This window comes from Myxine glutinosa, chromosome 14 (genome assembly GCF_964187855.1).
Source record: "Myxine glutinosa chromosome 14, kmMyxGlut1.1, whole genome shotgun sequence".
Taxonomy (NCBI): Eukaryota; Metazoa; Chordata; class Myxini; order Myxiniformes; family Myxinidae; genus Myxine; species Myxine glutinosa.
This window is the reverse complement of record NC_136274.1, coordinates 54,393,134-54,408,620: the sequence shown is the minus strand read 5'-3', so window position 1 is coordinate 54,408,620 and position 15,487 is coordinate 54,393,134. Positions and strand designations below refer to the sequence as shown.

Below are 15,487 nucleotides of genomic sequence, written 5' to 3'. Positions count from 1 at the left end.
ATAAAAATAATGCCAACGGAGATTTAAGTTGTGCCACACAATCACACTCCTTCATTTGCCCAAAAAGGAGGGATATGCGTGAATTACTGCACATGTCAGTGCTGGTAGTAGTTATCTTTGTGGTGTGTTCAAAATTGCATTTCAGGAGACAGATATTGAAGCCGCTATTACTAAACTAATATTATAAATAATCGCGAGACAACGTGTTGGGTGCAATTTTGCATTGTCTGGTCAAGTAACCGCACAGGCACAATGGTGATCAAGAACTATGAAAACCCAAGATGAAACATTCAAGATGGCGCTTGCGCGTGTGCCTTATTGGTAGACACAATACGGCAGCATGCACGTGGCACTTTATCTTCCGCAAAATGGGAAATAGCCATAATTGAGCCTGCATGGTTCCATTGCTCGGTTTGACAGATTATGAGAAACTTATTGTGAACGGTAAGGCATTCAGAAATCATAGCTAGAGATATAGGATGACAAATGATGGTGGTGTCGCACCACCTTCTAGTCCTGAGGGTAAGAAGAGTGATTGAACAGCCTCAGGCAGTTCCACAAATGGGAGAAAAGAAGAATAAAAAAGTAGAGGATGGTTGACGAGCCTGAATTATTTGAGTTTTATCAGAAAATGGTTATTGGAAGAACACATGCGTCTTGGAGTAGCTGAAATGGCCAGAGAGCAATGGGAGGTGTCAGAATTTAATGCACCATTCTGTCTGAATTGTAAGAGTGACAGGCCTTGTGCTTCTGTCTCATTATGACAGATGCCAATGATGTTGAGAATTCGATTCTGCAGATCCATGAGAGACATGTGAAGTGGGGATGCCAGCCCAAATGGGAGAGAAATACTCCATTGAGCTACGTACAAAAAGACCTTGTTGGCTGCAGTTAGTTGTAATTTGTTAACCAATGATATGGCACAATAGAAAATGCTGTGTCTGCAACTGGTGTTGAAGGCCAGTGTTGATGTGGTCATCCCGGGATAGTCTGTGCCTAATGATGAAGCTGAGAGGTTTGAGAGACTAAACCTCTTCCAGTGGCCGTCTGGAAATAGATTGGTGGATTCACTTGACTATTTTGCTGGAGCCACAGGGCGAGACTGATGTTTGCTGGGGTTGAAAGGCTTATTCCATTTGTCAGGGCACCATCTAATCATCAATTCTCGAGTGTTAGAGTGACGCAGCTTCTGCCTGCCAATTGGTCAATCAGGATAGCCGTACCTCAATGTGAAGTTGTCTATAAATCGGAAGAGTGGTGTTCCAGAGCACGAGAGATCTTTCATAAATATCAGCAACAAGGCTGGACCCAAGGCTCTGCCTTGGTGTGCTTTAGCCTCCACTGGGAGAGGAAAGGAAAGGACTCCATTGAGGGCAATGTGTTGACTGCTTGAGTGAATCAAGCCAGAATGTGGCCTTTTCTGTCACTGGCAATAAACATAGTAAGTAGAACGCGATGCTCGACTATCAAATGTCAAGATGTCTCGGGATACTATCCTGACCCTTTTTATGATAAAGGGCCTATATCCAAAGTTGCATGACCAGTACGGAATCGAAACTGATGGTTAGATATCCTCTTTGCGAAAAGGAAAGGCTTGAGATGAGCAATGATGGTGGATTCCATGACATTTTATGTAAATGGAAGTGATCTTACTGGTGTGTCCAGTTGAGAGGATCTCTTCTTTTTATCTTTTTTCTTCCTTCTCGTGAATGGGCATTATGTTTGCAGACATCCAGACATACGAGAGGCAGTTTAAGATGGACAGGGTGAAGTGGAGAAACAGTAGAAACAATAGCATTATTTCAGAATACGGGTGCTGATGCCATCTGGGCTCACCACCAATGCAGGGACTAGGCTAGAGCACACTCTGTATTCTCCTGTGTTAAAGATAGTCCTATGGGGTAAGGTGAGGACAGAGTGGGTTGGGTTAACCAATAAGTTTTGGTAATGCAAAAATTGTCAATTATGACATAAATTTTGTTTGGGTCTTTGTCATTCCACATCTGTGTGCTTTTCTCATGATGTTACGACTCCACGTTCGCGATCTCTTATGCCGATTTGAAATATGTTTACAAATGGCCTTGAATCAATTTGAAAAAGCTAATTGCTGTCCGTTAATGTCCTTGTCTTGTATTCATTTTGTGTAAAAGATTATTGGTGAGCCTTCAAGTCAAACTAAACAAGGAGAAAAAGACATCAAATGTCATAGACCCGTGGTTTTAGTAATTTTGCTGTACTGAGTTAAAGGCCACCCGTCGGCCATCTTTGGTCGAATTAAAAAAACAATCTTCTGCATAATAATATGTAATCCATTATTCATTTTCTGTTGAACAAAATCGGTCCATTCATGTCCGAGAAATGGTTGGGGACACGTTTAAGTAAAAAATGGCCGCCAGTCGGCTATCTTGGATCTGACCTCGAAACAAATTGGCGTGCATATGTAAGCCATCATTCATTTATCAGTGTGCCAAGTTCGAACAACATCGGTAAATGCACGTCTGAGAAATGGTTGAGGACGTGTTGAACATCGGATTTTTTTTTTGCACATAAAATGGCTGCCAGTCTACCAGTGGGCCATCTTTTATCAGACCGCAAAATAAAGTGAGGTGCAAGTGTATGCAATTATGTACTGCGCTTTTGCTAAGTTCGAACAAAATCGGTCCATGCACATCTGAGAAATTGAGGACACGTTTAAGTAACAAAATGGCCGCCTCGTGGCCATCTTGGATCTGATCTGGAAAATAAAAATACGTGCATATGTAAGTCATCATTCGTTATCTGTGTGCCAAGTTTGAACAACATCGGCAAATGCATGTCGGCGAAATGGTTGAGGACGTGTTCAACATCGTTTTTTATTTATTTATTCAAAAATGGCCGCCAGTCAGCCATCTCTGATCGCAAGGCGAAACAAAATGATATGCATATGTATACCATCATGTATTGTCTTTTTGCCAAGTACAAATAAAATCGGTCCATACTTCTCTGAGATATGGTTGTGGATGGACGGACGAGACCCAATCCATAAGTCCCCGTTTCGGACTGAGTCCAACGGGGGCTGATGAAATGGTACTGTTGTCATATTTTCGATTGTCAGACTGACACCGGTTGCACCACTTCCACCAAGCTTTCATATAAAAAAATACAGATGTAGACCTTTAGAAAGAATGAGTCGCAATGTATAATGAATCCTGGTTCAGAAGTTATTTCCCATTTTTGAAAAGCTTCTTTTATCTGTGATCTGAACGAGCACCGAACCGCCATTTTGGATATCCAATTATGGGATTTCCTCCCAGATTTATTTCTTTGGTTTTGTGTTTTTGTTCTGATTTAGGAGTGCCTTCATGTATTTACGTTTTAAAATGAATGTTTAATGGAATTGAACTTGCCACAAGTGTCATGGCTTTGACTCGTTGCTTTTCAAAATGGCTGGGTGCATTATTTGAAAATGTTAAAATGTGAAGCCTGGTGGGTGTTTGTTTTTTGATGTGGTAAGCTTCATTCTGTTGTAAGTCATTTCAGGTAGGATGATACAATTGTATATTATGCATTGATGATGCTTGCCTTCCCACCTATTCAGCTCGTTTCTATACCTTGCACAAGTTCATTCTCACTTGGGGATGATACCATCAGCTGTACTTCAAAAAAAAAAAATTTGGTAGAATAAGCTCAAAGTCTTTGTAAGTAATTGTCGAATTTAATTATTTTATTGGGGAGAGGGGAGGAGAGAGGGGAAGGAGGAAATTAATTATGTTGTTGCTACTATTTTGTACAAATACCCAGTGCTTGAAAGAGCGATGAAGTATCAGTATTAGCACTATGAAAGGTTTGATTTTTAAAATAATCTCAAGCTTTTTATTATCAAAGTTCAAATGCCTGGTGGTGCTTTCGCGGTGAAGGTCATTGGCTTAAGATCTTAGGGTCTTGAGTTAAAGCCCCTGTCGTGCCGTTGCATTAACACCAGGCGGGTTGACTCAGCCCATCATCCGTCATCATGATGCAAGTGTGTATGTAACAAGTCTTCAGTATTTTAAAAACCGAGCAAAGTGGGGGAGAATCCACAATTCCTTGCTTTCTGGACAATTTGCGATTTTGAGGGCCCACAGCAAGACTTCTGGGATGTATTATTTTTTTTATATTGTTTTCTTATTCCCTTTGTGTTTTATGTTTTAATGATGGTCAACTTACGGTGTCACCAAAGAATAATTTCCCTGAAAATGGGACAATAAAGATTTATTTATTATAATTATTATCATCATGCTATTGTGAAAGGGATTTAAGTGGTATGACTTAAAATAATCTAGATCCACAACTGCAAAGTGTTTAATCGGTATCGGGAAGAGAGTTAGAAAGCAGGCCTGTGACACCTGCAAGAGGCTGTTTTGCGAATTCCAGAATGCTCGTACATGGCATCTCGAGAACCTGAATGGGTGGTTTCATTTGCATCATTATTACTTGCTAAGAGGAGGTCCTTGAGGACGGGTTAATTCCACAGTTTTAGTATGACTTGTAATATACACTCGAATCAGGCAGCGTGTATGATACACATTTATATTGAGAGAATTGGCATCACCGAGGGGTCGGGGTGGGGCGGGGGGAGTGGAGGAGTGGGAAGGCAGGTATGATTGGGAAGAGGGACCACCACCAACATGAATCTTTGGAAATTTATTTGTTTATTCTTTACCCAATAAAATCAATCCTTGCACGTCACAAGTACAACCACCAGTTTGCAACTCATTCCGTCCAGCATGTACATGCACACATGTACGCTCACAAGCGCAGACACATACAGACAAATACATACAGGCAGACACATACAGGCAGACACATACAGACAGACACATACAGACAGACACATACAGACAGACACACATACAGACAGACACATACAGACAGACACATACAGACAGACACATACAGACAGACACATACAGACAGACACATACAGACAGACACATACAGACAGACACATACAGACAGACACATACAGACACATACAGACAGACACATACAGACAGACACATACAGACAGACACATACAGACAGACACATACAGACAGACACATACAGACAGACACATACAGACAGACACATACACACAGACACATACACACAGACACATACACACAGACACATACACACAGACACATACACACAGACACATACACACAGACACATACACACAGACACATACACACAGACACATACACACAGACACATACACACAGACACATACACACAGACACATACACACAGACACATACACACAGACACATACACACAGACACATACACACAGACACATACACACAGACACATACACACAGACACATACACACAGACACATACACACAGACACATACACACAGACACATACACACAGACACATACACACAGACACATACACACAGACACATACACACAGACACATACACACAGACACATACACACAGACACATACACACAGACACATACACACAGACACATACACACAGACACATACACACAGACACATACACACAGACACATACACACAGACACATACACACAGACACATACACACACACACACACACACACACACAGACACACACACACAGACACACACACACACAGACACACACACACAGACACACACACACAGACACACACACACAGACACACACACAGACACATACACACAGACACATACACAGACACACAGACACATACACACAGACACATACACACAGACACATACACACAGACACATACACACAGACACATACACACAGACACATACACACAGACACATACACACAGACACATACACACAGACACATACACACAGACACATACACACAGACACATACACACAGACACATACACACAGACACATACACACAGACACATACACACAGACACATACACACAGACACATACACACAGACACATACACACAGACACATACACACAGACACATACACACAGACACATACACACAGACACATACACACAGACACATACACACAGACACACACACACAGACACACACACACACAGACAGACACACACACACACACAGACAGACACACACATACAGACAGACACACAGACATACTTTTTTTTAAATCGCTTCCGTGTTTTTTATTTATTTACCATTGAGCTTCAGTGTGTCTGTCCAGGCCATAACACATTTACCAATTGAGCTTTTGTCATAACATCTTCAAACTTTTATGAGAACATAGAGAAAACAAATTAATATAATACCCTCTTTTTAACTGGCGTTTTTGTCAAGTTTGGTTTGAGTACAAAGCGAACGCAGACGGGCTTTCCATTTTGAGATGTGTACTATTTATTTATTTATTTTTCCCCATGCTGTAAAACTGGTAACATAGCCGCATTGCTTTTTGGAATTTTTATTTATTTTATTTCGTACAGTCCTTCATCCCTTTGACAACATTATCTGATTTTTGTAAGGTCACATTTAGAGTGTTTTCATGTTTTTTGTTTTCACAGAGTAGTGATTTCCTCAATCGTTTTGATGACTTAGGCAAACTCTTTTTCTCTTAATTGGTGTTTGTGATTCTCTTTCCAGCAACGAGTGAAATAGGTATAACTTAATTATGCAAGTTGCAAGCTTTTGGATGTCGTATTTGAAACTGAATGCACCACCAAACTAACTCGTGTAGCTGCCCAACAGGTACGTTTTAGGTGTGACATTTTGACCGCTGAGTGATCGTCATCGAATCCCAGATGAACACTAATGTGGAAATGTCAGACCTGAGACTCGCCGAATGGGCAGCAACGCTTGTTGGTGGTGCCTTCAGCTTTAAATGTAGATCTTTCCAACTAGGACCTGTGTTTTGCACGTAGTCTTGACATTACCCACTATTTTTGTCTACTATGTGATCTTGTGATGTAAATAACATACAGCAACAATCGCAATGAGACATCGTTTCACGCTCACCTTCTGTGGATCAGTCAAACTCACCAGGGAACGAAGAGCAATGGCCTGTTTCTGTCTTAGTTTGTTGCATCCAACAGGCAAATGTATAAATCGGAACGTTTGGTTCGAGATCGTCGGCAAACATCCACAGTGCTGTCAATTTTTTTTAAAGTGCTGAGTTGTTCGGGTTGGGGTTGGGGTTGTTAGGGTTGTTAATTTAATTTACCGATAAACGGACCTCGGCATTGTACAGCGTGTGGCTTCAATATTGAGGCATCCATTTTGATACCGTTGATCTTCTCTCCTTGGCCGTGCAAAAGAGGTGATTAAAGTGCCCTGACTTTTGTCTAGATACTTACAGCACACCGGGCCCTACAACTCAGGGTGCTTCATCCATGATGAACATGAACATGAACTACGCTAGCTCAGCCATGGGCTCAACTGGCACTGGAAGCATGGCGAGCCCAATGATGGCTGGAAACAACGGCATGTCAGCAGCGGTAATGTATTATCCTTTCCAAACCCCCTCCCACTTTTTATTAACCTTATTTTGTTTCTACTTCCTTCATCGTCTCTTCCTTCTCCATTGTCCCAGCTTCGTTCACTGCCTAATCGGGTTCTGTTGTTTGGTGCTCCTAGAGAGGAGTTTTCACCTCTCCCCTGTAGGATGTAGCATTGTGAGGGGGGAGCGAGGGGGCCGGCGAGTGCATATCGTGAAGCCAATATGTTGTGGGATCCGAGGCCTGTTTTGGATTCTACGCACTTCATGGCTGCTTGTGCTGCCTTTTCTTGGGGGGAAAGGGAGGAATTGGGTGGGGCAATCTTATTTTGTGTACCATACAGTCAAATAAAGGAAGAGGAACAAAAAAAAAGTGGGCTAGAAAGGAACCAGAACATCAATCGAATGGCCTGAAAATTCAATTACTCGAGCAGATGGTGAGAATGGCATCTGTACGTCGCATACGACACTCCAACCCTGCTAACGTTTTTCCAATACGGGGAAAACAAATAAAACCTATACTTCCTCCGGATCCTTTGCGGTCAAGTCTCTTGCAACATAGACTGAGAATAATGTCTGAAAATGCAAAATTAAGGTGAAAACTATTAAGATGGAAGTCCTGGCATCATACACTCTCCCAGCTGGAGTGGTGCTACATGGTGCACATTTACATCGAGAATTTGTACCCCCCCCCCCCCTTCCGTCCCTGGAATCCCCTGGAGAGGGGCAAATCTAGATGATGATGTAACTAGACAAGCCCTCAAAGTGTTGTCAACTTGCGCTCTCAAGTGCCGGTCCGCACATGCTGTGGAGCGGTTTCGGCCCAAATATAATTAATTATATTTGGCCCATGAGGCACTCATGTAAACAGTATTCCTAAAAAGCATAAAAATTATTAATATTCCACTGGCTAAGCAATGAATCGCTCATTCAAACTATTCATAAAATGGATTAACTAAATGGGAAGGAAAACTGCTTCATACTCCTTTGTGGGTATACACATTTCTGTTTTTTTGCCCAAAATTGGGGGGATGGGGAAGTAGGAAGGGGGAGGGGGCATCGATATGCTGCCACCCTCCTCCAAAAAGTGAGAGGGCATGACCACTTTCCTCCCTACGTTTCGGTCCCCCACTGATTGACGCTCATAGCAGAAGGATGAGGTAAAAATCCAAGGGAGGCATTTTCAAAAGGAATTTCACTTTGCACCGGGATCATCCGATTTGACCCTTTTTATTTTCGTTTTGCTATTAGTTTCCAAAGTTTTGGCATCTGTTTCCTTCTGGGGGTTTTTTTTTATTTTTTATTTTTTATTTTATTTATAATCCAGCAAGTATCGGACATTTCTTTATTAGACCGAGCATGTGGGCTTTCGTGATTTCTAGGAAGGCTGTATTCATAAAACCTTTTACCTAATGGTTTTTAAATTTCATCCCTCATCAGCCTCCCCCAACTCACCCATCCACCAAACGAGTGTGCTTTGTAAGATCATTATCTATCTATCGATCTCTCTATCTATTTGTCTATATATCCTCTGTTCATTCTCTCTATCCATATTTGCAGCGGTGCCTTTTGCATGTATTCTAATGATAGTGATATTAATCATCTATCAATGTATCATGCTTACTTATTCTGAGCAGAGCCTGGAAAGGCCCAGCTATGTTATCGGGTCATTCTCTTTTGCTGTTTTCGTGTATTCTTTGCCAAGTTACACAGAGGTTATTTTATCGTTTTGATGAGCCATCACAGCACAAATTGAGGTTGGAGGATGGGGAGTGGAATGGGGCCCGGGATGTTGGTGTGCGTTCAAGACTAGTGACAGCAAAGTTTCACTTTGACCTGCGGATTGCAATCTGACTTTGTCTTTAATTGTATCATGTGAGAGAACTATTTGATGTCCTATTACAAGATATTTTCTGAGGCAGGGGTTTTGTCCATTTATAATTTTTGGTTTGTACATTGGTGTTTTAGTATCCATAACTATGGTTACTAAAAAGAAGAAAAGTTCTCAAGGAAGTGAGACTTGTGGAAAGAGATAAGTAAGTGGTATCATTGGCAAGGAAATTAGAAGTTCTAAGAAAGTTTGACGCTGGTGTCTGCCTTACGGATATTGCGCGTGATTCCCCTTGCCAGAGGAGAGGGTATTGCATTTGGGTCCGCTTTTTTGTCTGTCTGTCTGTCTGTTTGTCTGTCCGTCCGATTGCCAATAAACTTTCAGCATAGGATCACCTCCTGCAGATTAATTTTAATGACAATTATGACGTCATAAGTCACGTGGTACAGGCGCAGTCTTGGAAAAACCGAAAGGCCTTGCACCTCTATATCTCCGAAGCCGCTCCATGGAAAAAAATCGAAATGTGGCTCATTATCGAGTACTTCTCATGGGGAACATATATTCATGATGATGTCATCGGTGCCTTCATTATGACATCATAATTGGACAAGTAGAACGCTTGATACCATCGGTTTGAAATTTCTTGTGCATGATCTACACAAAAAAATTGTATGGGAGAATTGCATTGATGCCGTCATCGGTCACATGGTTCGGCAGCCATATTGGATTGAACATAAATCTGTCATCAATAAATAATACAAACACAGCCGCTAATAAACACCCCACAAAATAGAAGCCCGTCTTGGCGAGGGTCTGCAATCTCTGATTGCTCTTTCTTGTTTTGTAATGTTTTCTACTTTGCAGCCAAACTTTTATTGTTGTTCATGATGTATACTTTTACTCATGAAGTAACAGGTGTACTGATTATCACATCCATATTTCATGGACAGAGTACATTTTATATTACATTCTAAGTATTTTTTCTCATCGGTCCTGTGATTAGTACTAGATCTGAGGATGCTGGCCTAGTTTTGCCTTTTTGCAATAATGTGAAGTTGTCAGTGCACTGGCCGTTGGGAGCAATACTGTTGCCGGCGATGGACATTTATTTCCTCCTATTGTGGTTTATCAAGCTACATTAGCCTCCTTTCTGTATCGGTGTTCTGGCATCCATTCGTCAAATTTGTTTTGCTTGGTACTGGGGAGGTGTCTCGAGCTTTGGGTTTTTGAGTGTTTTGTTTGTACAATGTACATCGGCAGGATTTGTATGGCTCTTTATGAAACGCTTGAGCATTTTTACTTTGCATCGGCTATCTTTGTAGATTTGCTCGGCGTTGAGTTGAACTTCTTCACAGCTTCTTGTGCATCTTATCTTGAGAGCAGAGCTATAACCATCATTAGTTCGACAAACCTGCTTGGATCATCCTGGCTAAATATGTGCGTCGTGATATTGCAATATTGCATTCTGCATTGCCCGGTAATGTCTCATCTTGGCACCCACAGAGGCTAAGGCCTTAGCTTCTCTTGTTTCAAAGGTTGTCTTTGTAACCAATTGCATTCTGGAGATGTCCATTGTGTTGGCTTGTGCACCTTGAATAATAAGTGAGCATGGCAATTTAAGATGTTGGCCCCATACCCATGGTCTGCTTGAAAAACATCCCCCCCCCCCCCCCCAACCACCACCTCCCCTCCCACTCCCCGACCTTGCTCACAGGTCCTTCACACTGCAGTTAAACGCTAGTATCGGTGAAAATGGAGCCAAGTTTGCACACGTAGCAAAACATGGCATTGCTATCCTCGTCGAGAAATGTAAACACTGGAATTGCTCTTCAAATTGTTTTCGCATCGAAGGGTCGATCCTCTAAGAAAGCGTTTTTCGACACTTGCCTCGGAACGGACAAACCTACTTTTGAAATTTGTCGATCAATGCACTAGTGCTCGTATTGTAATGTCTCGTGCACGACCACGTTTGCTGTCATGAAAATATTTTTCAGTGAAAGTACAGGTCATGCTTTTGACCAATTCTCACCGCAGTGACTGCATGAAGCTGGCTGTAATGCCATACTGATACGGAGTGATACGCCCTACGGGCCTAGGCTTTGTAAAGTTAGCAGAAGTAACTCCAGGTTCAGATATCGCACTGAAAGTGAGGACATAATGTTTGGCATTTATTTTGCTTTTTATGAGAGTGTAGGGGGTCTTCATTTTGCTTTCTACAGAAACTGAGGCTGCTGTGTTTTTGATAGTGACTCGTTCATGGAACGTTACTGTTTGTTCTTTGTCATAAGACCACTATAGATTCCTGTTTTAAATGATTACTTGCAAAATCGAACATTTTTCAAGTATATTGGTCATTTGCGTTTGTGGTTCCGTCTGTTTGTTACTTGCCGGAAAAAATTCCGGCAAGTATGTTGGTTGATTGGTTGGTTTGTTACTTGGCGGAAAAGATTCCGGCAAGTATGTTGATCTGTTCGTTTGTCTCTGTCTGTCTGTTTGTCTGTTTGTCTGTTTGCAGCACTACGTCTACACCGTTGCACGTAGAATCGTCAAACTTTGCACACGTATTTGTCTTTCCCTGGAATAGACTGTGCCCAATTGATGACGCCATCGGTCATGTGATTCGGCCACCATCTTGGAAAAACTTTGCACCTCCATATCTCCGAAAGTGCTGAACAGAAATAATTGAGACATGGCTCATTGAAAAGAACTCCATGGGGAATAAAATATGTTAATGATGACGTCATCGGTCACGTGGTTCGGCCGGCATCTTGGAAAAACCGAAAAACTTAGCACCTTCATATCTCCAAAAGTGCTGAATAGAAAAAATTGAGACATGGCTCATTGAAAAGAACTCCATGGGGAATAAAATATGTTAATGATGACGTCATCGGTCACGTGGTTCGGCCGGCATCTTGGAAAAACCGAAAAACTTAGCACCTCTATGTGTCCAGAAGTGCTGAATAGAAAAAATTGAGACATGGCTCATTGTAAAGAACTCTCCATGGGGAATAAAATATGTTAATGATGATGTCATGGGTGCCTCCATTATGACGTCATAATTCGACATGTACAAAACTTCATCCGATCAAGATGAAATTTCTTTAGCATAATCTAGGAATAAAGTAGTTTAGAAAACAAATAATGATGACGTCATCGGTCACGTGGTTTGGCCGCCATATTTGTCCAAAATGGCCGATTTAAAAAAAAGTACATTCCGGCAAGTCCTCGGTCTGACCGATTTTTCATTTGTTTGTCTGTTTGTCACCGACCTACAGGTCACAATTCTAAACCGATCGTCACAAAACTTTACCAAGTTGTATAGGTCGTCCCAATTGAGAAGCCTATTGATTTTGAGGTCAAAGGTAATCTGGAGGTCAAATTTCTAAAATCGCCATTTTAAATCTGATTGACTTGAAAATTGAATAGCATTTGTATATTGTCACTAAATTGGGAAATGAACTATTTTTGAGGTCAAAGGTCAACTCAAGGTCAAATTTTAAAAAGCCATTAATTCTCAACCGATTGACTTTAAAATTGAACAGCATTTGCATATAGTCACTAAATTGGGAAACATACTATTTTTTAGGTCAAAAGGTTAAAGGTCAACTCAAGGTCAAACTTCCAAAATCCTTACTTTTCATCTGAAAACTGTCAATTTTCATCCGATTGACTTGAAAATTGAAAAGCATTTGCACATTGAGTCACTAAATAGGGAAGCCAACTATTTTTTAGGTCAAAGGTCAACTCAAGCTCAACCTTCCAACATCATCATTTTTCATCTGAAAAATCGTCACTTTTCTTCCTATTGACCCAAGCTTTTATCAAGATTGTCATTTTTCATCTTGATGAAATGGACAATTTGCTGTATCAATGGAATTTTTTTCCTTGGGGGGGGGGGGGGGGGGGGCTGATTTTGCAAGTACCGTGCTCCGCATGACGTCTTCTTGTTTATTTATCTATTTATTTTGTGCTGTAGCTCCTTTTGTTTTACTTTCTATTATTTTTAATATTATTTGTTTCGTTTTGTTTTTGTGCTGCGGGCTCCTTTTGTTTTACTTTTTATTATTTATGTATTTCCCACTAAAACTTCATTTTTGAAAGTTTATGCACAAGGGACGATCATTTGCTCAAGCAGCTTACTATATCGATCCTTTGAGCATAATTTTGTCCACTCTCACTTCACAAGTCCCAAAAGTATTGCCGTTTTTCTTCGTTGTCACGTCTTTCACAATTTCCAATAAAGTGTAACTGCTCAATAAATATATAGCTTTATTTATATTAGTTGCTTGCATGCATTGAGCATTACGTTCTGAAGCTGAAGTGTATTATAAGCCATAACTCCTGACCTATTCAAAAGCTTGTATGTACAGTACTTGTTGTTGTTGGCGGTGGATTGGCAATGCTTCGGCGGTGGAGGGGTATGAGGAGTTGTGGATTGGTTATTTGGCGGTGGATGGGGTCGTTTGTGGGGGGTGTGTGTTATTTTTCTGGAATGTACTATTATTTGGGAAGCCTCTGGTGCTTATTTTGGTGGCCTTTCATCGACTCGATGACTAGCTTTGTACTGTGATGGCTCATGTTATAAAACGTGAAATAACGATTAATCTGTTGAAGTTGCATTAGATGGGTGGAAATGCAAGTTCGCCTTTTATTTATTTATTTGGGAATCTTCCTTGAATCATACTTCCATGCCCATGTCTGGACGGTTTAATTGGATGGAATCATTTAAGTGATGGGCCAGGGAAGAGAGGTGTTTGAGGTTGAACAGTATCGTAAAGTAAAAAAAAGCAATATATTAGTGCATCATTTAATAACTAATAGATTTGTACCTCTTTTTTTTCCCCCTCATGTACCCTGGTATCCTGTGGACCGCTCACCTGTGTACAACTGTAACTTCCAACATTTGCTGCTGAACACTGGACTTGTCTGGGCTTTTTTATTTTCCAACATAACTGAAAAATATATTTGGAATTAATTACCTAAAATATATAAATAAATAAACGTGCCATAACATTGCACGGCCGACTTGGCACCGGGTTCTTTTATATCCTCACTTCATGGATTTTGCAGTACGGTGAGCGCTACGCCCAGCAGAGCACTGCTGCACACAATGCACAGGGTACCTTGGCTGGTGTGCAGGCCAGCGCTCTGGCGGGCAGGGGTGCTTCTATGGGCAGCACTGTGGCAATGGGTGCCAGAACCACAGCCATGGTCGGCGTGGAAACCGCGCAGCAAAACGCGTATGCCAACCGCACAGCTACAACTGGCATGAGGCTTGACGATTACGATTCCCCAAATAAGCGCCGCCGTTACTAATCGTGCTCTCAAAGCTACGAGCTGTCGCATGGTCCAATGCCATTGGGCTCCCTAAACATAGTTCCATTTTTATGGAGGTGTAGAACAGATTTGCTTGTTAAATGTAGTTTTATTTTAGCCTTTGATTTAGTTTAAAAGTTAATCGCATTGCCATCTTCTTCTCACCCTCCCATTCCCTTCCATTAACCATCTGCCTATTATCCTTGATCACATTATCATGGCTTTCCTCACTCGACCCGACTCTTAAGTCGCTACCTTCCTCTTCTAATTGGCGTAGTAGAGACATAGTTCATTAAGCTTAACATTTCGACTACTTGCTAACTTTATATAAGTTTGGTTTTTATGTTGACTGTCTGTGAATAGTTTTACTTTTTTGTTTTTCGACACAGTACTGTGATAGTGGTAAATTCTCCTGATTTGTTTTTCTTTTTTGAATATGAGCAAAAATAGTTCATCGCTTGTTTGTAGTTGCTGGTACTGACGCTGTTAACCCTTTTTTTCAATATTAAACTTTTCTCATCCTGTAACGTAGTTTGTGTACATTTTCGGTATCGTTCTTCATCTAAATAACGTGGATTTGTTGTTGTTGCACTCGTTGGTGAGAATGAACATGTTGCTGTTGGATTGTCAAGAAAAAAATTCCATTGGATCACAAAGGAATTTTGAAGAAAAGTTAAATACACTGTTGCCGTTCATCGTCGACTCTTGTAAGTGCCCTCGAGACAACTTTTGATGGGCACTGAAACTTTGTTTAAGATGTAATTCTTCCTCTGTCCCATTGGTGAATTTGTAAATGGGGTTTGGTAGAGGAGGGGGAGGGGGGGGTGGGGTTAGGTGGGGAAAGGTAGGTGATGTGCCAAAACCACCAGACGCTCCTCAAAAAAATGAAATCAGAATTTTCCGAATTTGAAACGCTTT

At 41.2% G+C, this 15,487-nt stretch overlaps 1 protein-coding gene across 3 annotated transcripts in view; it reads left to right on the top strand.

Annotated features, from left to right (window-relative positions):
* Window positions 1–15,487, top strand: part of LOC137439789 (paraspeckle component 1) — a 116,568-nt gene that overhangs the window by 36,543 nt on the left and 64,538 nt on the right. The window contains exons 8-9 of one of the 3 annotated variants that reach the window (XM_068135884.2): window positions 7,275–7,423; window positions 14,324–15,096. The exons of 1 other annotated variant lie outside the window; for it this stretch is intronic. In XM_068135884.2, the coding sequence (XP_067991985.1) occupies window positions 7,275–7,423; window positions 14,324–14,569 (395 nt within the window). In that variant the 3' untranslated portion in view covers window positions 14,570–15,096. Of the gene's footprint in view, window positions 1–7,274; window positions 7,424–14,323; window positions 15,097–15,487 lie in introns of those variants that run through there. One more of the 3 variants, XR_010986995.2, reaches the window with a different exon arrangement.